This window comes from Mirounga angustirostris, unplaced genomic scaffold (assembly GCF_029215605.1).
Source record: "Mirounga angustirostris isolate CCGP_5_RB_7025 unplaced genomic scaffold, mMirAng1.0.hap1 SCAF_10, whole genome shotgun sequence".
NCBI classification, from domain to species: Eukaryota; Metazoa; Chordata; class Mammalia; order Carnivora; family Phocidae; genus Mirounga; species Mirounga angustirostris.
This window is the reverse complement of record NW_026991718.1, coordinates 134140749-134166908: the sequence shown is the minus strand read 5'-3', so window position 1 is coordinate 134166908 and position 26160 is coordinate 134140749. Positions and strand designations below refer to the sequence as shown.

The 26160-nt window shown below is 44.2% G+C and overlaps 1 protein-coding gene across 5 annotated transcripts; it reads right to left on the bottom strand.

The window, feature by feature from the left end:
• On the bottom strand, positions 1-26160 carry STX16 (syntaxin 16). 5 transcript variants are annotated; one of them, XM_064573400.1, is made up of 9 exons: positions 25303-26158; positions 17504-17515; positions 10328-10435; positions 9798-9938; positions 8708-8873; positions 7547-7638; positions 6845-6988; positions 5538-5618; positions 1-3050 (listed from the first exon to the last, which is right to left on the bottom strand). In XM_064573400.1, the coding sequence occupies exons 1-9, from the start codon at positions 25381-25383 to the stop codon at positions 2946-2948; spliced, it is 930 nt and encodes a 309-aa protein (XP_064429470.1). In that variant the 5' UTR covers positions 25384-26158; the 3' UTR covers positions 1-2945. The 5 variants fall into 5 exon arrangements, with proteins under 5 accessions (XP_064429470.1, XP_064429472.1, XP_045741968.1 ...); XM_064573402.1 differs by lacking the exon at positions 17504-17515 and adding an exon at positions 10564-10679 and having other exon boundaries at positions 25303-26151; XM_045886012.3 differs by lacking the exon at positions 17504-17515 and having other exon boundaries at positions 25252-26160.

Sequence of the window (26160 nt, the reverse complement as noted above, 5' to 3'; positions counted from 1 at the left end):
TTCTTTAATCCGCATGATTGCTTTATTGTACAAAAAGTTTCCAGTAACAGTAAATTAGTTTTAAAAAAGGACAAAAAAAAAGTCATTTTGGATAGAAGCGCTTCACTAATTGCTTTATTTAAGCACACAAGAAAAAAAGTCTTATCTGACCAATTAGGTTGGAAGGGTTTTATTACCTTCAAGAAGCCATTAGCGAGGATAAAACACTGGAAGCACTTGTGTCAAAACAAATAAATAATGCTCTCTCAATTAGCAGAGAAAGCGGTAAATCCGTTAAATTAGAGTCATACGCTGCTTCACGCCCATGGCTAAGCCAGCAGCCCCCACCCCCAAATTAATACGACGAGAGACAGTAGATTTCAGTTACAATCTCGGGAAAGATCAGGAGCTTTGGCGACCTGACGGTAAACGCGGACTTCTCTGCTCTCCAGTCCCATCCAAGGAGCCCGCCGAGGACACGCTGAAGGGGGCGGGTGTCCAGTGGCTGAGCCCGGGGATGCCCAGAAGCAGCTTTCCCTGCGGGCCCCCTTCTCTGCTCGCATCCCAGGTGAGGGGAGAGACTGGGCTGGCGAGCACTGCCCCCAGAGCCTGGCCGAGAGGGACGGCAATGGCTGTCCGCAGGAAAAGGAGCCCTGAGGTACCAGGACTCCATTACCACTTTTCTCTTACTTCCCCCAAGGCTGCTGATCCTTCCCTGATGAAGGCTCAAAAGAAAAATACAGTGTTTGCAGGAGCCGGGCAAGTTGGCGCCCAGGCTCTGGGGCCGCTTCCCACTGTGGGACAAGGTCGTGGCAGCAGACAGCTGGGGCTTCCACTGGCACCGCGCCGGCTTCAGACCGCTCGAGAGCCTTCACGTCTATTTAGATCTACTATTTTACCCAAATGGGGTTAGGGGTTGGGGAGCAAAAACCAACCCCAATCACCCCTATTAACTGAAAATAAATATAAATAAATGGTGATCCCTTCCTTTTTTTTTTTTTTTTTTTTTTGGTGATCCTTTCTTAAAGGGTCACTTTCCTTCAAGGGTAAGACTGAGCACTTGAAAAGCTTCACCAGGGACCCAGTTCTGCCACTGTAGACCGTCAGGGAGGGAAGAGCTCGGACCCCCACAGCCAAGCTCCTGGGAGCAGTTGGTCTAGGGGAACACGTCGACTCTGCCACTGGATTCAAATCTGCTGTGAGTAGAGAAGGCCTAGAGCTATTCGCAAGAAGAATGCAGAAGCCCCACATTTCAGGGGTGATCGAGGAGGTGGTGGATTCGGATTGGCCGACCTTTTTTCCTAATAAATAACTGTTTGTCAGGGAATACCATGCGATTTCCTGAAATGCCAGGGGCACCTCTAGATCATTCTATAGCCACATCAGTAATAAGAAAACCAGTGGCCGCCTGGAGTCACAAACGACTTGGGAAGGGAAGGCTGGGGCATGGGTTTTAAGACCATGATCTGTTTGGACGACTTGAACCTCTGGACTTGAGTTTAAGTTTCTGGAAACAACTTTCAAGTCAATTCTAAAGAGACATTTTATGTGACTGATCCAAATAAAACATAGCACATTTAATGAAGTCATGCTCTTCTCAAACTTTTTAGGAGAGGTAAAAAATAATGGAAAAGCCACTGAAAATTATACAAAGACCATTAAAAAGATACTAGTGTCTCAAGACCCAATAAAACATGAACTTCAGCTTTCAAAGTTACCATCACTTTCCACATTATTCTACAGTTCCAGGAATATATTCGAGCACCATATTGATAATAGGTAAGTAAACAGCAAAGTCCTGCTTTGGCGATCTGATTCATGTTCACAGAAATGAGGGATTTCCTAGTCCAGATTTTCACAATCTGCGGGAACATGCCTACTTTCTGGGCATGTTAAGCAGCAGTGGAAGAGCCGATAAATCATACCACTGGTGGAATATTTTACTTTGAAATGGAGTGATGTTTGGTTAATAATTTGAGATCCACTAATCCTAAATGGGGTGACCCATTTAGAATGGCCTGTGTGTAAATTCACAGTTCATTAAATGGTGTCTGGTTTGAACAGGCCATTATGTGGTTAGTATATAAGTAATGGATTGAGCAAGGACGGCTGGGGACGAGTACAGGGACACACTGGCTGATTCTGGTGACTTTCATGACACTGCCCATCTTCCATTTGCATGTTTTCATGTGAGGTTGGTTCAAATCACCAACTTTTAAGTTTAGGCGGTTTTGTTAGTAACCCCTTTTGATTTACAGTAGAAAATGCAGGGCACAGATTCTAGATGAGGAATAGTCCATTTACAATTAATTTAAACTTATGAAGCTGTTTTAACTGGCCCATCTAAATGTGTTAATTAACATCAATGATGGTTTCTTATTTTTCACACTTTGCTACTCTGATCATTAACAGTGATGGAAAAGCTAAATTAAGTTAATGGGGAACGGATTATAAATTCTTAAAGGACTTCTCAGTTTGTTTTCAACTGGAAAATATACAGAGAAAGATGAAGAGGCATTTTTGCCTCTACTCACAAATTTTTTGGTACCAAATTTCTTAAAAACCAGATGGTTTTTAAAAACTTTTTCCAAAAATTATTTTAACATGCCGCTCCGACATGAAGCTAAAAAAACAGCATATGCATGTACAGTATCGACCAGCTTGTGGGGTGCCTGTAAACATTCAACTCATTTTCTCTTTCTAAAAAAAATAGATATTATAACTGATGACACAGCTCAATCTCTGTTCTGCAGCGCTATCAAAGGTCCTTGAATTGTTGACAATGAAGGGAAACCAGAAGCCCATTCCCTCTGCTTGAGCACGACTGCGACGAGGAGTCCAGGCCAGCGCTCGCTGCCCCCACTCGGTCCTCGGTCCACAGCCCGCGCCTCTGCTGTGCCCGCACGGCGGCCGAGCCCCTGGCGCCCGGGAGTCCACGCGGGCGGCACACGCAGCCGCACAGACGCCTAGCGAGACTTCACGCCGATGAGGACAACAATGAGGACAATGATGATGACAAATAATATTAAAATCACAAGCATCTTCCGATTCTTCTTTTGATACTGCTCTGCCTACAGAGAGAGGGGAAAAAGGCCGTCATTTTCCCAAAAATCCAAAACCAAGCCTCGCTTGTTTCCAGTCCTGGGCTTGCAGTTCTACGTGCACGACCGGTCTCTCTGCTACAGGCCACATCACATCATCATAAGCCCTTCCACCAATTCAAGCAAATTGAATCATCGTGAGTGGACGACCTCCACGATGCTGGAGCTACCTCGTGACCTAGTTACCCTGGACGCACAGCGGCGCGGGGCCGGGACCCACCACTAAGACAAAGGCTGGGAGGAGTCCGAGCCTCTGCCTCAGCACCAGGTGGACCTGCTTCTCCTCCTCCTTCCACTGACTGTGATGAACCACTCTTTCAAGGAGAGCCTCCCATTTCTGGACACAGTTGTTCGGATGAACGCATACCTCCTTCACGATGACCTCAAACATCGGGCTAAGGTTACCCCTGCCAGAGTGTAAGGAACTGACGGCCCCCCGGAGTGGTATTTTCTGCCTCCCCTGATGTTGGGAACAAGAACACACTCCTCCTCTGACACAGGAATGGGAAAGCGTGCCCCACGGGTCTCAAGTGCAGAAAGAAACCTCCCTGAGATCATCTCTCGCTGTGCTTCTGCTGCCACGACAGACAGGAGCTTCCAGAGCTCAGCACCCGCTGCACTCCTCACCTGCAAACATCAGCCTGGAGGCCCCGGGGGGCTGGGGGATGGGGGCACGCCCTCAGTCACACCCCTGCTGTGCACAGACACAAAATGCCCCACCTGGGTTCCCGGAGACTGACCAGAGACAGGAGAGTGGACAAGGAGGGAGTCTCGAGGGTGTCGCTCACCACGTCCAGGGATAGCACGCCCCGTCCTTCCCCAGGTGGTGCTTTCACAGGGAAGGACATGAAGGGCACAGCTTGATGGAAACGTCTAAGAATATCCAATCTCTTCCGTTTTACTTCCGTGGTCCCCACCAACCTTCTGACTGGTAGTTTTGTTTCCTAAGTGAGCCTACACACCCACTGGGAGCCACTCATCAACCAGGAGGAAACATCAGGACAGACAGGCTAACCCGTCTTGAGAGTCCAGCCCGTGTGAAGTCGCTGCCAAGGCTCAATCTTCCTCGGATGAGGTTGACTGCCAAGGAAACGGCCAGCCACGCCACTGACAGCAAGGTGACTTGAGAGATAAGACGGAGCATGCTTACTTTTCTAATAAGGAACCCAGAACACCAGGGAAGCCAATACTAAACGATATACTTTAAAGCCTCTCAAGATGATTTATAAAGTAGAACCTAAAACAAAATTTCTAGTTCCCACTAGATTTGTACACTCCCGTAGAGAAAGCTCTGCCCTTTATCTGTGCTTTATTATAAAACATGTTTCGCTAGTTTTTATTTAAGAAACTTCAAAACCAATGCATAATTCAACAGCATATCAGGAACTGGGTATTACAGAGTGGGAAACTCAAGTTAGTTATCACTCTTTTCATACACAGGCTTGGCAGCAAAATGAATCTAAATGCTCAATAAGCCCTCTGCCTACCCGAGGCAGGCCTTTTCCTTCTACCATGTGTTGGAGTCTCGTCCACGCCCTGTGCGGCAGCGAGCACACAGAAGGGAGAGTGAAGGGTTCCTGGTCGGACCTCGGTAGGTCTCCCATTCTGTAAACCTGACATCATTGTCAGACGGGGCCGCCCCTGCCACAGAGAGCAACTGGCTCCAGAACAGCGACAGAGCAGTCCATTTGTGGACTGGAAAAACGCTCATTATATGGCTACAAATATCACAGGGTCTCAAAGCTACAAGGAAATGGATAGAATTTATTTTATTTGCGAAGTATTAGCATTCCTTTTAAAGAAAACATGCACTCAATTATATGCGAGATCCACTCGGCAGCATATGTATGTTTCTCATCACTGATGACAAGATTTCTAAGACGCTTTCCGGTTATTTTCAACAAGTATCGCGAAAGATATTCCGGAAATAGCTACCTTATTAGCGAAGAGTAAGAAAGCTACTCTCACTTCAACAAACCATTCTTTTCTCAAGGTAGCTCACAGAGATACTGCGGTAATTAAAAGGGAAAATGAGATTTTTATCTGCTCCAAAAGGATCCTCCACCAGCAATTCATCAGAAATGTGTCACAGCAAGAGACCTGAGTCAGCGCAACAACAAGTAGACAGAATGTTCAACACACGTCTAGCAAACACCCATTCCCTTGATTTCCTACAACAAGAAGATTCAAAGAACGAAAATAATTTATGAAAGGAAGAAGTGCCCAATTCCTTTATAATTTCCTGTCACAGAAGGGACTTCTCAGCAATTTCAAATCCAAGCGCCAAGCGCCCCTGGAGTCACTCCCTGCAGTAGGGTGACAAGGCCCCCCGTGGCTGGCGCCGACCACACTGACACAACGCTCCCGCACGCCTGGCCACCGAGAGCCCCTCCTCTGAGTCCTGGGCATCTGAGAGCAGCTCCTCAAACTCTCAGCTGCGGAAACACACGACATTACCTTGTGAAGCTGTTTCAGGCCATCTTCGGTCTTGATACAGGACTGCTCAACATTATAGTCAATTCTATCAAGGACTGTACCCTGAGTAAGAAATGACAGTTACAGACGACCAACAACCGCAACTGGGAACATGGAACTGTAGACATCATTATCCACAGGATTATCTGTTTTACTTATCCGCTGCTGGAAAGGTACACACGGAAAGCTCTGGAATCCATCATCAAGCAATATTAGGCACTCAATGGCAGAGTGCCGTGTAAGTTACAATAAAGTCTAACTCATGAGAAAGAAATACGGACAAATTGAGGTTTCTTTTTTGGATTTAGCCACTCTAAGATATGCCATACTCAGACTTACTGGGGTTTTAAGCAATATACGGTTCAGTGGAAATAGGCTCTGAGAGGCGAAGGGCTGACTTCTGTGTCCATGTGCTGCTTAAATACTTGGATTCAAGTAAGCAGAGAACGCTGGTTAAGCTAGACCCAGTTATGATTAGGCCTGGAAATTGACTATCACGTCTGTAAACGTCAACACGGGTTTCCATGGGTCAGAGCAGAGATGGTGAGCTCCAATCCACCATGTAAAATTACACGTTTGCCTCAAGGAGAATTTTGTTTTTAATTGTTTAATCTGTCGGTTCAAACAGAAAGAAGGGAACACCAGGCTATGTGGAGGAACAGGGCTCTTAATGGAACATGCTGTATCAGAGGAGATAGCAAGAGCAGTTCCTTGGGAACCGCAGGAGTAATTACTGTAACTAGATCTTCCATGGCCTCAACACTCCATTGTGCAGCTGGTTGCAGGGGGATCAGGACCCAAATCCCTGCTGGCAAGATAATAAAATACCCTAATCAGATTGTAACAGTGAACAAACAATTTAATTCTACTTGAAAGCTAGTGGTTCCAGTTGCCCTTACACAATAACCTGCCAAAATTAGAAGGGAAACCTTATCTACTGCCAGAATCATTGCTGAGTGGGGGCAGAACCCACCAGACCCCCAAAGTAGGGTGGTCCCACGAGTGTCCTTGGAGTATGGGCAGAGAATATGAGACCTTCCACTGATATTTATTTTTTACTCAAAAAAATAAAAGGTTATCAGTAATTTTATAGGGAATGACATTAGTTACGCATATAACGTGCACACACGTATCTATGTAAGGGTATAAGCACACACACATACATACAGACGTACACGGGGGGAGTAGGGTCAAATTTTGTTTCCTGACACAAATGCCGAATCAACAGTCTCCAGAAGGGCCAGATGTCATGGCAGGAAACGCAATGATGAGGAAGGTAAACCACGTACCTGCTCCACAATCATCGCTCCTAAATCCCTAAATATTTCATTCAGGTCTGAAATGGACTGCACGATCTGGCGAATCTCCCGCTCCCTCTCCTCCACCATCAGTGTGTTCTGCTCCACCAGCACCAACTGGTCATCTGTAAAACCCTAGCAAAACAAAAAGTACAGGATTTGTATGTTAGATTCTCTTCTCCCCCCACCAGAAAGGTATGGTGTACCATTGCAGATGTCATTAAAAGAATGAATTCTGAAAATACTTCTATAAAGCACATAAACACAACACATAAGCACTTATTTTTCCCTCACAGGAAAGATCCAAATTCCTAAAACAAGCAGGATCTAAAGCACTAGGGGCCAAAGCAGGGGACACAAAGAGAACCCCTGTCTGCAGCTACACAGGGCTGAGCAGCAAAACCACCGGAAATAACCCTGCGCTTCTCTGGGTTCTTCCCAACGTGCGGTGTGCAGACTGCTTTCCCGAAGGTTCTGGAAGGCAGATGACAAGGCCTCCTCGCAGCCTACAGAAAGGAAGAAACAGTATGGCCCCCATGACTGTTCTTCCACCTGCTGCAAAAACTACTTGATGGATGTACAAGTCAAGCCGCGCTGACCCACTGGCATTGCACAGAAGTTACAGGTCTATGGAGAGAAGGAACAGAACGGAGCGCAAACGCACAGCAGTCAGTCTTGCAGCCCCTCACGTACCCGATCGTAAAGAGTATTATCGTCTCCATCATCCATTAGCAGTACTGATGTATCAAAAAAATGCTGGGCTCTTTCCTCCCGATTCTTCATGCCTGTCATAGACAGGAATTCACTTTACTCGAATATGTAAACCATCCTGGTTACCGTTCCACCATTAAAAAGGGGAAATCTAGAGTAAAACTCAACAGTCAAAATGGAGATACTCTCAGCTTTAAAAGAAGCCTATCTCCAACAGCGGTGGGGGGAGAATAAAGGGTTATAAACAGATAACAATATGCAAGCACTGGGGGTTATTCAAGACAAAAATCACACTATAAATGTGTACAATTCACTTGCTGCCAAGTGAGTGACAAAATGACACTTAAAACCATCTGAGAATCTCTAAGTGAGGCAGAAATATTTAATCTAACTGCTGTTACAAAACATTTTTTTAAAAAATCAGTATTTCTCTCTAGAAGCATCTCTAGTAACAATTCCAAACAGCCCTAATCAAATTTTAGAAGTAATGAAATTAAAATACAAATATGCCAGTTGTCAGAGGGAGGGGGAACTACTTTTTTTTTTGAGTATGTGGGGGTATTATTGATTACAATGGCAAGAAAGGAAAACCCAGCTTATGAGGTGATTCAAATGCGGATGTGGCCAAAACCAGACTTCCCACTGTCTGGAAGAAAAGGTAGGCTGAGTGGGTCACTAGGGCCAACCAGCAAGCAGCCAGTGGTTCAACTACTCCCAGAAAAGGTTTTCAGGCACTCAAATACTTCAGTTGTTATGCAAATATAAAGCTTTCCTGTGATTCAACTTATTTCACCTACTTGTTAGCAGCCCCCCCCCCCCCCCCCCCCCCGACCCAGCATCTGGAAAGCCACAGGTTGTATAAATGGGCTTTAAGCTGGACACAGAGTAAGCTGTGCTTTGCTGCCTGTGAGCTATTCCCACAGCCCGTTCCTGGCCTCGGTCTGGGCAGCCTTTCACGTGGGGGCAGAGCTTCCGTCTGCTCTAGAAGATGCGCAAATGTGCCCAAGGGGTAACGATGGAGGGGAGAGGAGGAAACGGAGATCTAGCAGCAAAAAAGAAGGATGGAAACAAAAAGTGGTCCGTGGTCCTAGTGCTGGAACTCTGAGGACTCAAAATCCCTTAAAGCAGCCCGGTGACACTCACGTTTGAGGTAGCCCGACTGTGCGCGCCTGAAGCTGGTGGACAGCTCCTGCAGAGCCTGGGCCAGGGAGGCCACCACGTTGCGAAGGAGCCGCTCCTCCTGCTCGGAGCACGCCCTACGGGCCCGGTTGGGCAGAGCCTGCACCGCTCGCTGGCACCTGTGGAAGAGCTGGGAGAACAAGCCCACGGCTCACAGCAGGCCGGGAGGGAGCCCTGAGTGCTAGCCCCTCCGCACTCACGGGTCCCAGAGACATCAACTGCTCTGTGCACACAGTCGGGCGTCGGGCAAAGGGACCAGATCAAAGTCATCAGAGGCCTCCTTTACACCCGCAGAAAGACTGAACCAGATGTGAACAGAGGCGGGGCGCAGGGCACACGTTCTTAGGCTCCGTCATCACGTGTTGCTCTGTTGTTGTGATCGTCTCATTTAACCCCTATCACCACCTTGGGGCAGGTATTAGTATTACTGTTCCCATTTTATAGATGAGAACACCAGAGTCTGAGGGATTCGAAGAGAACCACGGTGTTGTTACCCTGCTAAGATCCAGGATTCGAACATTCCAACACCCAGGGCTTTCCCACAGCACCTGGCCCCTCTACTGGTGATCAGAACCAGGAGACATAAACAAACAAACAAACAAACAAATGTAAAACACTAAAGTTCACACACTAGTCATTATTATTTAAAAATTACTCAAATTGAACATTGTACAAGGAATTTTTCCAGGATACTAAGTTCCTCGAGGATACTAATATACTCAAGTCTAGGGCAACAGCTCCCAATCTTTTCCAATTATGAGGACCATTTTTTAACATGAATAATATGAATAATTTGTAAGCACTAGTATACAATAGAAGTTACACATTTTAAAATCAGTCCATGGTGGTATCTATCAGCAATAGAGCAAACAGTCCCCATTCACTAAGACACATGCTGCTTCTTGGGGGAGCTCAGGGCCTCACGTCCCTTTGTGAACTTGGGGTTGGGAAGTGCGATCTGATTCCGAGTCTGCAGCACGTTACGGCTTTTGAGAGGGTCACGAGAAGGCTGGGAAATGCCCGTGCCCACCTGGGGACCCATTTCCGTCCTCACCTGAGTGATCTCTTGGGTGGTTATTTCAATGGCATGCTCTTGCTCACTGCTGTCATCCAGGGTGGGTCTGTTTAAATGCTGGTCATGAAGGCTGGCTAACTCCTTCATCTTCTGTTTGATCCGGCCAACATCATACTGTATCTAAACAAATGAAATCACCAGGACTCCACTGATGCCTGCCAGGCATCTGTCTGCCTCCTAGACAATTAGCTACACTTGAGTACAGAGTTCAGGCTTCAGCCAACTTGTAGGCTCACTGATGCGTGAGCAACTTTTAATCCAAATACCACTCCTCGTTATACAGCATTTCAACTTCTCTCTATAATCCAGGTAGTTGCTCCTAACGCCAAGATCACTGACACACACACCCTTTCTTGTGGTGTGTGAACTGGAATAAACCTAAAGCAAAAGATTTCCAGGGACATGCATCCAAGTGTAGCCAAATCAGTTTTTATGGCAGGTATCTTAACAAATATCGGCATCATAATCACTTAAAGAAATAAGAAGTATGAAACTAACATTCAACTTACTTCATCCACTCCATCCACCCATCTAGGAGGGGACCGTTTTGTGACACCAACTGCTGCTTCTGGATCTAAGCTAATGCCTGACACCAGAGCCATACGGTCATCAGCAAGCTACAGGGAAATAAAGGGACATTAAAACAAATTACTCAGGTTCCACTTTGACAAGCATATTCTTACACCCTCTTAAATGTCGCTCCCTAAGAAGGCAAAAAAAAAAATGTAGGAGTAAGTGCACTTGCCTGATCATAAGCTTGCTCTGATACTGCTAGGATTTGGGACTGTTTTCCTATCTTTTCATGCACCAGTTCTTAATTTTCTTGGACATACTTGTGAACATGAATTTGACTTGATCTGGCTATAGAAATGTAATAAAGAAAATCAACAAAAGATCCTTAACAGAAAGACCTCTTAGTACTAGTACTACTACGTATGACAAGATGGCATGAACCTTAAAAGTTAATGCGATCAGATTCAAGTTTAAAAAAAATACTAGGCTACAAATGGAACTCACACAAAATGTTCAATAGGAGCAAGGTTCACTTACACACATTTAGCTTATTTTGGAAATGGGGCTGATCCAGTTATCTTGGTCACAAGATCATTAACCGTGTGTTAAAATGTGTGAAAGAACTGCCTAAAACGATTAGTAAATTACCCACCATTTGGCAAAAGCAATCCTGAAAAACCTCAATGCAATCCTGACTGCCGCTTCCTTTCTTCAGCTCAATGTCCACAGGCAACGTTTTCACTTATTTTGAAATGATACCGAGAGCTCCCGCTGATTTTCCCTGTGTAAGACACTGCCTCAGAAAGCCTTGAAGATGGGGAGGGCGATCATAGGTCTGGCCTGGTTAAGCTGTTCTCTTGCCTGGATTAAAGAATCTTGAGGTACCCTCCGGAGCTCAGAATTTATAATTGCCAGTTTCCAAAGACCCAAATGATGATCAAAAAATAATGCAAAACAGTATATAAAAGTCTTGTGCAGGTAATACTTTGTAAATTTTCTAAATCATACAGAGAACTGGGTGAAGAATTTATATTGCTTTTCTTCCCCCTTCCTTGCATTTATCTAAATTTATTTTTTCATTCATTCAGCAAATACTTGTTTGCTTTTCTAATAAAGGAACAAGGCAAAATTTAAAAATCCACAGATAAAGGGAAAAAAAACAGAACATAAGGAACAACCTACATTAAAAAAATTCTTCAAGTAATAAGCCCTAAATCCTGAACAGTTTATAGCAAAATTCCCACAGGCAAACTGGAGTCTTGCATCTGCTCCCTGCCCCCCACCACCCCCCTCGCCCAGTTTTGCCCCCGTGGGCTTGGGGCATTCTGTGTGTTCACGGATCACACCACGTGCAATGACCACACCGAAGGGACCAGAATCCTCATAACTGCTCCCAGAGCATCTGTGAGTCGTGATTAAGTCACCAGCATTCTGCCGCCACGTGGACCCTACAGGACCACAGTGTCATCTCAGGTCGTAAACAAATGGTGTGTCATCCAACCTGCATGATCTGGGGCTCTGAGTCCATGAAGCGGTAATCCTCAACCACGGCCACGCTGTTTGTTTTTAAGAGTTCCCTAATAGGGATCTTATATTCTTTTTATTGTTTTAGTCCTCACAGAAATTAGATGAGCTAGGAACTATTATTCCAATCTATAAATGAGGAAATTGAAACTCAGAAAAGTTAAGTAGCTTGCCCAAGGTCACAAAGCGATGATGGGACAGATTAAAACCTGGTCGGCTGACTCCAGAAGCCCCATCTACTCCATAAGCTGCCCATCACTTTGGCAGGCCCGTGAAATATAACTGCAATTTGCTAAGAAAACAAATCAGGACAACAAGCCTTCAGATTGAAACACCACCAGGAAACAGAGTCCTCAGCCCCAGTCCCCACCAGTGGGACCCGGGACCACAGGTCAGGCTCCCAGGGAGCGCACATGCGTCAACAGAAAGTGGCCTCCCTCACTGACCCTCCGAGGGTGCGGCCACGAGGGTCAGACCTCACCCTAGACAGAGCAGGAACAGACAGCGAGAAGCAGAGCTGCTTATTCCTCAACCTCCTGCTCCAAAGTCACCAAAAGGTATGCAACCTTGTGCAGGGCACAGTGACCAAGGGACCAACCACACACACAGCAGGTGCTGGACACAGAGCTGTGCGCCCACTGGAGCAGAACTTGAACCTAAACCTCCAGCTCTTTATACAAAGCAAAACCCAAAATTGCTAAGGTACCTCTTCATGAGCCACACTACTTCCACGATACCGGCTTATTATCTAATGCACTATATTTTATTATGGTATCATTCTCAATAGAGTAATAATTTGCTTTATTTATGGCTTTTAAACTCATGCTCTTACTTTGTACTGTTTTTACAAATATATTAAACTAGAAAAGATACAGAGATGGTATTTATCTAACTTTATCTGGATAGTAATTAGTATCACTTTATCTGAAACAAATGAGAAATTGTCCAATGAGAAAAGTCAGTTGAAGTGGATTCACCTCTTTTAAGAGAGTTGTGTTCCCCCACCCCAATGCATGTAAAGTAAGACTGGGGTAAACACAGTCTCTTTAAATGTTCTAAGGAAGCCTGCTAACGAAGAGACCCTTACCCGAAGGGGACAGATGCCAACACACCAAGCTGGCCCTAGCATCCCCTACACTGCACCAGGGTTTTGCCAACTTGAAGTGTGGGAAAATCTGTCCCCTTTATAACACAGAGTATAGCCATAGCTCATCATGAAAAAGAAATGCAGCAGTACTCAGATGAAATGTATCATTTATCTTATCAGTATGATTTTAAAATTTAAAAAACCATGTTCTTTTGAGAAGAGTAAACATAATCGAAGAGAAATGTCAATTATTTGAAACAGGAACAAATATGAACATTAAAAAATATATTTTAAATGCAAAACAATCACCCTTTCAGTTTCAGAAACCTCACTTCACATTTGAAAATATGTTTTCTTATTTTTTTTAAGACCCAGGACATATCAGTTTTCAAGCTGCCATTCTAGCTAATACAGGCTTTAAAAAATTGCCAGATTTTTAATTCTCTTTACTCATCCTTGCTGAATTTCAACTTAGTCCCTTCTCTGAATATAGGATACTGGTCTTTAAAGCTTTTCTTAAATGAACTTGTGTTTCCGAAGTAAAATACCTTCCCCTATTTTTTAAATTAAAAAAATTTTTTAGTAAAAACTGTACTTATGAGAATGAAGAATTTCAGAATTCTGGTCTCTGATTTGTGGCTCTGTCCTCCTAGAACTGTGGGGATGTGCGACCCTAACTTAGGGTTGCCAACACAGGAAAATTCCAACAGAAGCTCAAAACAGCACACCCAAAAGGCTTCTTACTAGTCTCACTAAAGTTATCTTTTGCCCTTGATCCACTTTAGATGTTGACATTCGTCCCTTTAAAGAGCACCAGACAGTATGGACAAGTTCTTGATCTATGGAAGGAACGCGCACACACACATACTCTTATAAATCTGGCTGCTCCACATACAGAGCCTCTCCACTCTTCGAAAACCCCGCCTTCACGAGAAGGCTGATTTAGTGCACGGGAAGATTAAGGACACGGCAAAGCCTCTGCTGAGATTAGCATAGTCAGACACACTGCCCTCCCACCCCCCACCCCACATCTACAAAAAAAATAATAAACTAAGTTCAGTCATAATGCGTTGGTAACAAGAAACAATACTGACAATTCTGGGTTGTTTGTGGCAATGAACATTTAGAAAGTCTAGAAGGGACGCTGAAAATTACAGCCTGGCCACTCTCGCTTCCAGGTGAGACGATCTAGGAGCGCGTATGATGAAGTCAGGCCACAGGCATAACTCGGGGGGCTCAGACGGCTCGAGGACTTTGCTGATAAGACAATCAGGCTTAAGAAATCTCAAATTTTTGAGGGAGTGAATAAGCACACGGATAAAAGAGAATCAAGGGATGTCAGCACTCCTGTGTGCTTTAAAAAATCTGTGGTAGTTTTAAAATAGTGATTACTTTTCCTGGTTATGAAACAATAAATGTTCAAAACATACACTTTTTTAAATGTACAAAAAATATAGAAAAAAAACCTCAGAGAATCATACCATCCAGATGCAAATGCTGCTAGTTTCACTGATTTTCCTTTCTTCTCCTTAAAAAAAAAATCAGTAGGGAGCAACGGTGGCCTGCGTTGTCGGTGCTACCCTTCCACTGAATTGATCTCTGTACCCCAACAAGTCTTTGGAGGGGACTGCCCCCCTTGTACAAATATGGACGCTGAGCCTCTGCCTCCTCCCCCCACCACCGGCTCCCCCATGAAAGAGACTTTCTCAGCAAGTGACCCGTGGGCCCAGCCTGTGGCCTCCGTGTCCCCACTGTATCACTCCACCCTGCCCAGGCTATGTGGTTTGAGAACTTGACATTTACTTCTTGTAATGTTTTATTATGTCCTATTATGAATTTTAAAACCCAACAGCTTGGGAGATGACTTTGTTATTGGAGGGGAAGTAGATTAGAGCAGGGAGCAAAGGAGAGGGCCAGATCTTCTCTGGGTAAGAGAGTAAATGGTGGGTGGGCTTCCTCCTTAGGGATACCTCACTTGGTACTTCTGGAGAAGGAAGAAGAGCAGTATCCCCAGGGTGCAGATTTCCAAACTGATTTAAGCAGGAGAATGACGATCTAATGTGGACCCACTGCAGGATGCCACCAGATGAGATGGCTTTACTCTGGGAGACCCAAGGGATGCAGTCAGGAAAGTCTGCTCAGGCCTCAACTACAAAGGGGTGGGCTTCCATCTACCTCATGCCCAGAACTGGGAGGTCACTCTCACTATCCCCAGAAGGCACTGATTCAAAGCCCCACTGCAGCTCTGGTGAAGCAAGGCTCTGGACACCATTCCCAAACATCCCCAGCTCCTAACTCAGCACCTGGGGACTTAATAGTAATAAATATACAATTATAATTAGCTGAGTAAATAAAATACAATTCTGGAAGCTACACTTCATAAAAGATACAATGGTTCTGGACAAAGGACATGAAGGACCGAGTGAAGTGCTCAAGAGGACGAGGTGGCCATGTGTACCCAGAACGGAGACTGGACTTTGAGTCCGGAGAATTCCAACAGCATGTGAGCTGTGTGTGGCAAAGGGGCTCTCCAAGCAGGGTCTCTGGTGACAGAATATGGAGAGCCCCTTTAAACACCCAGAAGCCGGGGCGCCTGGGTGGCTCAGTCGTTAAGCGTCTGCCTTCGGCTCAGGTCATGATCCCAGGGTCCTGGGATCGAGCCCTGCATCGGGCTCCCTGCTCCGCGGGAAGCCTGCTTCTCCCTTTCCCACTCCCCCTGCTTGTGTTCCTGCTCTCACTATGTCTCTCTCTGTCAAATAAATAAATAAAATCTTTAAAAAACAAAAAAAAAACAAAAAAAACCCCACCCAGAAGCTAAGAAGAAAACTGTTAGTTCCTACAGTGGAAGTAGGAAAGACTGAAAATTGGCTCAGAGGGCAGACCCCTAAGTAACATGACTTTAGATATGCCCCTCGTGTGTAAAGTGGTCAATGCTTCTTCAACCTACGTTGTTCTGTTGTTATTTGTCCCCCATGGCACACTTCCTTTTGGGGGCCACAAGCCCCACATCTCCAAACTGTTCAGGAAGGGGGAACATCTATTCTACAAGGCCTCCTCTTGAAGGCCCCAGGCTTTAATGCCGTTCGAGTCTGGGCAGCAAACCCATGGGCATCCTGCCCGCCTCGCCCCAGAGATGCTTCACTTCACTGTGTATGCGCTGCAGTGACTTCTTCTCTCTCCTGGGCCCGGGGCCCAGGCCCAGGCCAAGTGCTGGCAGGGAGGCCACAGTACCTGGCTCAATGAGCTACCAGCTTAAGGGTAGCTGTTTTTAAAATCCTAATTGTTTTTTAATGACAAAAGTAATACATGCACGTGTTTTAAAAATAGATATCCAACCTAAGAAAAGGGCAAGCAATAGAAAGGAAGTTTCTCCTCCATCCCAGACTTTTCCTGGAAGGTGTCCACTGTGAACTGTTCATTGTGTCTCTTCAGAAATCTTCTAAGTATACACAAGCGTCAGTGTGAGTTCTTCTTCTCAAAATCAAGAACGGAGAGAGCGGGAATCACATCGTGCACGCCATCTGACACCAGACTCCTTCGCACGTAGCGATGGGTCTGGGAGCTCAGTCGGCTGCGGCCCTCAGGGACGGGCTGCGCTCTTTAAGAGGGATGGAGAATCAAGATGCTATCTATCTCGTTTATTTAACCAGTTCTCGATGAAGGATATTCAGGTTGTTCCCCGTCTGTTGCTATTATCAACTAGTTAAAAAAAGATTTTAGAGCTTACGGGTAGATCTTAATCTTCTAGTTAGGAGCCCCACCAGTTCTGAAGACAGTCACCCTAATCCCAGCTCACTGGTCAGACTTCTAAATTGAAACAAACAAAACCAACCCTCCCCCCCCATCACTCTTTTTAAAAGGTCTACCCTCAGGAAAAATATTTTTATCCCTTCGCCGCTGAAACGAGTAACGGAGACACAAAATGGACAGCCACAGTTCAATCTCCTTTTTCCTCGACCCTTTCATTCGAGCTTCTAGAATAAAGTGCTATGAATAAGCACCCTCTCCATCTTCCAGGTGAACTGTTAGTAATTCAGGAAAAGGCCAAAAGTGTGCTGCTGGGAAGGTGGCAGAAAGCGGGCCCTGCAATGCCAAGCTCAGGGAGCACACACGCTGGGTCACTGGTTTCACCCCAAACACAGGGGCTGTGAAGCCTCCTCAGCAGGTCCACGGGGTCTGAGCCCTCCTTCCTTCGGTCCCTCCCCAGACATCATGTCCTTCTGCACTCCACATGAGTTACACACATAATCCTAAAGACAATCCGGTTTTTTGGAAGTTCAAGAAAAGGCTCAACCTTTACTGTTGCCAAAGTTGAGACACTTCTAAGAGCAGTAAATAACAGTTCCTTAAACCCTTCTCTAAACCACCAATTTACCTGGTGTGAAAGCATTATTAAATAAAGCCTGAGGATTAAATTGTTAAGCACAACAATTATAAGTAATCAAAATAAACGTTAAAATATATATAAGCTCTATTAGCATTCTGTATATGACCAAAGACTTCAGAAAAAAACAGACATAATTTTATTAACTAACATACAAAAATATTCAAAACACAATACCTCATCCAGCTCCTGAAGAGATATGTTTTTCCCATCAGTCCCATCCAGTTAGGGATAGCAAAGAGAAAAGAAGGATGGGGACAGACAGATAAGGTATGGTCAGTTGAGAAAACACTTTGATCTTAAGCAACTCAAAAGTTAACTAAAAATAAAGAGCCACTAACCCAGACATTTAAAAAATCTCCCCCTTTTGATTGTTCCTTTTTTTTTAAAAAAAGCTACATCAATATACATATTTTTTTAATTTACTGTGACTGTTGTTTCGGCGAATGAGATAGGAAACAATAAATAGTTGTAAAAATTAAAATACAATAAAGCAAATAAAATACACTTGCTTTAATTTCACTAAAATATAATGCCAATCTGTTTTATAAATATAAAATATCACACACAATATTCTAAATTTCCCTTAGGAAGATAAAATAAGAAAGCAAAGCTAAAATGCAGTTTTACCATGTCAAGTAAGTGCATATTTTAGCATGTAAATCAGCCCTACAAATGCAGCAAAATTAGAAAATGAACAACCCACAAAAATCGTCCATGGCTGTATTCAGATAATATTTCAGTGACCACGTATGTAAGGTCTCTACAAATTCAATCCCGCAGACAGGGCTTTATCCGTGGTAATAAGCAAGCCGAGAAACCATTCTTCCCCGGAGAGAGACACAGGTGGTAAAAGAAAAGAAAAACTCTTCCCATTTGCTTGCCATATATTATTATTAGTCTAGAAAGCACATAGTTATTTATAAAGCTATTAGAAAAGCAAGTAAACAAAACAAAACAAAAAGATAAGGAGAGATTTATTTTTTAAGGGGGGTAGGACGGAAGAAGCACCGGCAGCCAGAGGATTAAGTTTCAATTTAAAACTAAAGGTCCTTTTTCAGATCAACATGGTACTCTATCTTCTGAACAGATATTTACTAATGATGGATAATCTAAACAACTCGGTCTTTTTTTCTTTTCTGCAGTATTGATCAGTGAAATAATTAGTGGTAAATTTCAATAATCAACTGTGTGGTTTTTTTTATGCTCAGCAAATTTAGAAAATTAAAAAACATAACTTCCTTATTTAAAAATTAATAGTGCAAATGAAACTGGTCTATCAGGGCCAAAATATTATTAAACAATGACAGTAATAAAAAGTGTAATCAAGCAATATTCCTCCATGTAAAAATTCAATTAGCTGACATTATAGAAAGCTGAAAGTCCTCTTCATTCCTCCTACAATTTGCTATGAGAGCAAAGAGAACTATATTTATATACACACCCTGCCATAATAGTAGTACTGGAAGATTTTAATAGAGAAGATAGTGTCAAATGGAAATCTGATTTAATTACCTTTTACTTTAAAAAGAAAAAAAGAAAATGTTTGTATTTTTTAAAAGCTTTAACATTTTCACCAAGAAAGCACTGAAATGTTTTTCTTAATAAAACAAGGCACAGGGCAAACCCCTAACTTCGGTATCTCAGTCTGTCCATCTGACTGTTCTGCAGCAGGTCCTTGGCATCGAATCTTTGAACAAAGTATTACTGCAAACCTCGGTTAAGATCTCTGCTACAGGACAGCCTGTCCTCTTGGATTGTTAACCAAGCACACACCCTGATCTTTTGGTTTCTACAATTATTAGTTGATAAGAGGTGAAATCAGAATCACAGGCTAGATAAGACTCTGTTGCAAATAAGAAAACTAAGCTTCAAAAATGTATAAATCCATTTCCCCAAAGTCCCAGAGCTTAATGGCTGAGATGAGGACAGAGCCAGGTGTTCAGGCCTCCTTCCACCCCACCTACCAGCATCTTTAATTTTATTAACAATTCAGGGAATTACTAGCCATAGGCAGCTACTACCATACCACATCGGGAATTAAATTCAGAAGGTCATCTTTTCAAAGAGTCGCCCCCGCCCGCCCCATTTTGCTACTTAAAAACAGAAGGCCTTCAAAACTCCCCCAGCCACCAAATTACCAGAAAATTCTGTCAAGACCCAAATTAAAACATTTAGAATTACCATCAGGAAAAACCAAAATACAGCCAAGTGAAAATACGCTGCTACACATCATCACCTTCTAAATCTTTATAATGTCTAAATCTAGGTTTCTGACCTGCCCATGGCATATAATCAAGCAAATATTGAAAACTCCAAGCAGCATGTGTAATTTATAGTCTAAAGAACTTTCTACATAAAACTGAAAAGTAAGTGGAAACCCATCTGTGTTTACTCAGGAAGTCTGGGAAAGTTGAGCAAACGGAGTTGGAAGCACAGGTCTATGCTATAGTGCTATTTACTTTATTTCCGTTACTGCCCAAATAAAAGTTTGCTTCACTTTTATCCAACAAAGTACCCTTATTCTCAAGTAAGCCTCACTGCTCAAAGGGAATCTTTAGAGGCAGGAAAGCAAATGGATCTAAAGAGAAATATACAATGATTTCATACTTGGATTCTAAAGACAGAGAATTAATTTTCCAACAGACTCGGTGTCGACTAGAACCTTCAATATGCTGGTAAAAATGGACTCTGTATGGTTGTAAACGGAGATACGGAAGATGCTAGCCTAGTGTAAGAAAAAGAAAAAAAAAGATTTAAACAATGGGTCCTTCCCGTTTCCAGGACCTGCACCACGAGTCCTGGAAAGGCAGCCAGCACTGCTGTGGCCCAGTGGGTTAGCACAGGGCTCTGGGGCCAGGGTCGCCGAAGGCCCCATCCCGGCACCCTGACTCGCCAGGTGGGTGACACCCCTGCAAACCTTAGTTCCCTCATCTGTATCATCAGAAAAACAACAGCACCTAGGTGACAGCTCTGTGAGGATGAAATGAGGCTGCACATGGAAAGCGCCCACATGCCCACAGCCCAGTGCCAGGCACACAGGAAGCGCTCGGTAAATCTTGGCAAATATTACAGTCAAGACTGAAGAAGGACTTTAGACTTCTTACAACCTTAGTTAATCCTGAGTTATCTTTTTTCCCCCTAAAGCACACAATGTTTTATTAAAAATAATGTGCTAGTTTCAAACTAATCTAAGACCAATTAACTCCAGCTTCCATTTATAGATTATGCATTATTTTCAAGCAGAGGATAGATCAGGCGGTAAACCCTAACGAGTAGCTCCAATTCCTCTATTAGATCCATTCCCGATCAAAGGCAATCACACACGTCCTACAGCACCTAATCAGATCGGGACAGCAACTCAACAACTACTTTCCATTCATTCATTTAAGACTTCACACGTTTTTTGGAATGATTATTTTACTTTGTAAATTCATTTCAGCTCCTTAAAGCCAAGCTGCCTGTAACTGCTTGAATGAAGCGGTGCCTTAAAACCTGCACTTGGCCAAAACAATGTCAAAGTTATTTCTGCAAAGTACTGAAGCTGCTTCCCAGGATTTCTGCGTGACACTGGGCTAATGGGGCACAGTGATGTTGTTGACTACTCCTTTTCAAATGAAAGCTAGGGCTGTGTGCCTGGGTCAGAAGAAACCGTGTATTGAAACAGAACTCAAGAAAGCACTGTTGAATCCATACAGCCCCTAGAAGTCACCTAACTCAAACCCCTCAACTTATAAATAAGGCAAAAGATGTCGGAAGGGTTTAAAAAGCTTGCCTACAGACACGTTCTGGGTCAGCCGCAGAGCGCGACGTAACCCTAAATTCCCAGACTTCGAGTCCAGCGCTCTTTCCTTTATTTCACACCTGCCCTGAGGCACAACAGTGATGGGGATGCGACACTGAGGCCCAAACACAGTGAATGAGAAATGGCAACCACTGCATTGTGCTCCATGTCTAAAAATCAAACCCCAGTCTGTTTCTAACAATTAGTTTTACTAGTACCAATACAAGCAAAAACACAATTAAGTAGAATTTTGTTTGGCTCTGGGTGCTAAACTTGAAAAAGCATGCAGAAACACTCGGTTTCATTCATAGGCAAGAAACTTAACCAGGCTGCGTGAGCCGGGACTGCTGAGCTAGAAAAAGCTCTCGGCAACGCAAAGGCTGCAGGGTTATCACGCAGAAGAAGGAAGAGGCTTCCCGTGTCAGAGACCCCGAGGGCCAGAACCAGAGCTAGGACCACAGGATACAAGGTAGAGTTGGGGTTCATACGGGCAAAGACTTTTTTTGGTAGCACAAGAGGTGGAATGAACGGCTGCTGGAATTTCCTACAGCCATCACAGAACGTGGAGGCATTGGGGTTATCATAGAGGGGATGTCGGGTCAAGGACCTTTAGGTCTCTGCTGGCCCTGGGGACTTTGTTTTATCGCTGTACATCCTCCTTAAATTCCTGCTTAGCTGTGACATATTTGTCTGAACGCTGCACAAACCTCTTTTGGTATGCATGTATGTTGGTACACACAAGCCCACCGTCAACACCACCCAACTTGGGTTTTTTTCCCCCCTCAAACTAGGATGCAAAAAAAAAAAAAAAAAAAAAAAAAATGCATGTTTAAGTTTCTTGAATGATACTGCTTTAGGTGTACTTTGTTTTGAGGTGTGTGAGATACACACATGCATACAACTTGACAATTTCCACAGCTTTTTACTTAAATAAGGATGTGAATGTTCAGATTTAAAACTTGAAAAAAAAAAACCCCAACCCCCCTCCAACCTATCAGTTCAATGTGATTTATCGATTTATTTTGGGTTGTGTGTGAGGTAACAAACACACACTGAAATCAACATCTGCAGCTTTTTCTTCTAACTAGGAACTAGAAATTTCAGGTTATGATTTTTTAAATTAAGTTAAACTCTAACATTTAGTTGCTTCCTTTTTAATTACCTAAGTTTTACATATTTATAAACTGTGTCCTTTTATTTTACTCACGTTTTTAATGACCTGTATATCTTTTAAGTTTTTATTTATAATTTTTCAAACATACAGAAAAGTATGTAAAATGGTATAATGTCACCCCACATATTCCTCAATAGGCTTAACAATCAGTAATATTTTGCCTTATTTATTTCATTTATGGGGGGTTAAGGATATAAAAAAAGTGGCATTTTAACACTTTACTACTAAACATCTCAGTAGGTATCTCTAATAAAATTAACAAAATTAATTATAATTAATTAATAATTTCTTAACATCACCTAAAACCCAATCCATGTTCAAATTTAACAGCTATGATTTTCTTTGATTTGCTACATGGTTTTGAAATTTGCAGTTCATAAATGAGGTGTTAACATTTCTATGAGCTAAACATGCAGTGAAAAACACTGCCTAAGTTATTTGATAAAGTTTTAAAAAATTGTGTTAGACATGGCTTTCCCCCCAAAATGTTTATAGCACTTTTCCAACTTCCCCAAAAGTCGAAAGAATTATACCCTCTACTTAGTCATGTTAACATTTTGCCATGTTTGATTTTGTGTGTGTGCAGAATAGTTTCTGTTGAATCAATTGTAAGCAAACTGAAGAAGTAATACTTTGCCCCTAAACGCTTCAGAAAAATCTGACATGCCCTGTGTTTTTTTAATGTGCACAATTAAAAATATGAATCTGTGTTTTCTTTTTAAATTCTAACTTAAGCTAACCATTTTTGTTTAATTGCAAATTCTATTTTTTAGATCCTCTGAATTGACTACAAGGGTATTTTACATGATCTGACTGCCTACAATATGAGAAAGATTTCAAATAGACTAAGCATGTAATATTTTAAATGGTAAAATATATAGAAAATATTTTTAATGTTCTGACTTAGATGTGTACATTTAGTCTGATCCAGAAATCTATTTTCAAGAAATTGTCTGAGTTTGCTATACATATCTGTACCTTTTGTTGACATATCTATTTTTCCAAATTGTATACTCCAGCTATCCATATTTAATTATCTGCCTTAGCTTATACATATATTTTTTAATTGCCTAACTTAGAAAACCATTTAAAAAATCTGTTTGACTTAAAGATGCACTTTTAAAAAGCTGCCCGGCTTAGACAGCAGGTTTTCAAACTGTCTGACTTAATGATTAATAATAATAATAATAATAAAAGTTTCATGTTACCCAACGGTTCAGGGTGTTTTGAACCTTATACGATTAAAAATTTAAAAGCAAACAACGTTCTTCAATAAATTAAAACCGGTAACTTAGAAAAATTAACGCGAGTTTTAGTTCTGTGGGTTTTTTTCCCCCATCAGGAGCATAAAATCAAGCCATGTAAGGAATATGAAATTTTTACATCTTATTTGAAAAAACTAAAGTTCCATTGAGGAGTTTTATTCATTCGGTTTCTACTCTCTAATTCTTGGCTTATTTCAGCACCTTCTTTCCAAAATCAGCACTGGAATTAGCCTGTGTCCATTTACACTTATTTCAGCATAATGCCATTTCTTTAGTTAACAAATGCAGAAAAAACCTTCAAGTTCTTAAGTAAATAAAAATCTAAACACATTCCATCCCTGTTTTCTATGCTTTTAGACCTGACTTTACACGATTTTATTTCTCAAACTATTCACACGGCTTAAAATAGCTTTTCTATAGGAGCAATACGGCCAAAGACATTTGCTACTTGTGATTTACAAAAAGGAAAAACCGTCTCTGTGGATGCTCTTTCAATAACCAAGACACATGACATGATTTTTCTGAGGCATTCAGTAAAGTCATAAAGGAAAAAAATTAAAAAGCAGTATGGTCCCTAAGGGGTGAAATAAGTGTGAGATCCCCAAAGCTGTATTATTTCAAGTATAATCCCTGAGAGTCCGGTTTTGGGGTGGCTTTATTTCCCTCCTCCATCAAGCCTGTCTCCTGCCTGTCTACAGCAAGGAGCCCCCCCCCCCCATGCCAACTAGTTTCATAACTTCACTTTTCAATTTAAGGTATTCCAAAGCTAATCGCCTTGCATAGACCATCCGTACCCGTGTCCCCTTATCTATCAGAGCAAGAAACTGAAGCTCAGAAAGGGAAAGCAGACCTCATCAAAAGCAAACAAAACCTCCTCAGTCATCTTCCCAGGCACTCCCTAGAACAGATTCTACCACTGGGCTAAAGAAAGGTTCACGTTAATTAAATTAAAAAAAACCTGTGCTGTTTTGAAGGTTAATTTTCACACACACCCTGTTTTTGTTTTGAAAAGTTCGAATGGAGGGAAAAGCTTAATTTCCCGTGTGGGAAACGGAAAACGAAGGACCTAGCACCTTACAGTCTCACAAACGCGAGCCCCCAGGAAAAACAGTGGGGCAATTATTCACAGGGAAGGCGGCCACACCGAGGGCGGTGAGGCCATTAAAAGAAAACGGGTGGGGAAAAAAAACAAACAAAAAACAACAAAACCAAAACCAAAACACAACACACACACACACACAAAACCCCACGGCTTCCTCATTTGGGGGAGGGTGTCGTTCACTTGCAAGGACTTGGGTTCTGCGGGCCTGCAACCCGGCCCTTAGGACCAAAGTGAGGCCCCGTATGGCGGTGGGGGGAGGGGGGCCGAAACGAAAGGAAACGAAACAAAAAGGCTTCGCAAAGGCCCCAGTCCCCCCAGATCCCCGTGCTGAAACGTATGTGAACTGGAGGCGGCCGGTGGCGCCGTGACGACCGCGGCGGGGGTGGGCTGCGGGGAGGGCTGCGGAAGTGAGCAGGAGAGGGCAAGGCGGAGGTGCAGCGGGGCCGGACACGGTCTTCTCCGCGGCCCTGCACTTCCGACCACTCTGGGTCTCACTGCTCTTGCGTCTTCTTTTAAACAGAGAGACAGACAGAGACGGACAGACAGGCAGAGCCGCGGTGCACACGGCGCGTGTGTCGGGGAGGCCGCCGGGAGACTCACCGCAGCGGCGCTACGTGAATGCGGAGGGCTGGAGGTGGTGTGACTACTCACTTGCTCGGCTAACAGCTGCCGGTTTTGGATGGAATTGTTCCGCAACAACAAGAAAGCGTCGGTTAAACGCCTGGTGGCCATGTCTCACCCTTTGTGACCCCCCTCTCGGGCCCCCGCCCGCTCGTAGTCCCGGTTTATTCCCTTCCTTGCTGCTGGCCGGGCCCAGGCGGCGCACCCCGCACAGAAACCTCTCTGGACAGGCCTCGCGCCCAACCGGCGCAGCCCTGCGCCTCGCCAGGGCGCGGAGACCCCTCCCCAAATGGCCACCCAGGCTTCCCAATTGTCTGCCTCCCCCCACTCAAGGCCTGCCTTCGATCTCCAAGCACTTAAATCCCCCCAATCCTTGCCTAGCGAGCCAGCGTCCCAGAGACCCCACCCCAATCCAGCTCTGGATCTACAAGCGTCTAGCTCGCCAATCCGGCTCTGGACTGGGAGGCCCTGAAGCCCCCTACCGCCTTTGGTGTCTGAGACCCCCAAGGGCCTGTGCCCCCTACCCCTAACTTGGCTCACACGCGTCCAGGCCGTGCCCGGAGGCCTGCCTCTGGCTCCGTTTCCCCACCGAGGCCTGGCCCGGGCCTCCTTTGGGCAACCCGGGACAGGCCTGGGCCCTCAGCTCCAGGGGCGCCTGGCCCTCCCTTCCTGGGCCTTGGGGGGGCCCGCTGAAGGCCCGGGCCCGACCTCCTGACCCCTCCCCTTCCTGGGCGGCCTGCTCCTCCACTGCTACAGCGGCCTGCCGGCCTCCAGGAGGGCAGCACGGCCTGCCTCCCCGGCCTCCTCACGCCTCTTCTCCGGCTCCCTCCATCCCCGGATCTGACTGCAGCTCAGCCCCGGGCCGTTTCCGTGCTGTGGTCCCGGGTT

What these genes read in the sequence shown, in the direction of transcription:
- STX16 (XM_045886012.3), bottom strand. Translation starts at nt 25,383, where the DNA reads ATGGCCACCAGGCGTTTAACCGACGCTTTCTTGTTGTTGCGGAACAAT. An exon ending in ATTCACGTAGCGCCGCTGCG is followed by an intron (nt 10,436 to 25,251) that starts GTGAGTCTCCCG and finishes ATTTCCCTGTAG; the next exon opens with CTTGCTGATGACCGTATGGC. An exon ending in GAGCGATGATTGTGGAGCAG is followed by an intron (nt 5,619 to 6,844) that starts GTACGTGGTTTA and finishes TTTCTTACTCAG; the next exon opens with GGTACAGTCCTTGATAGAAT.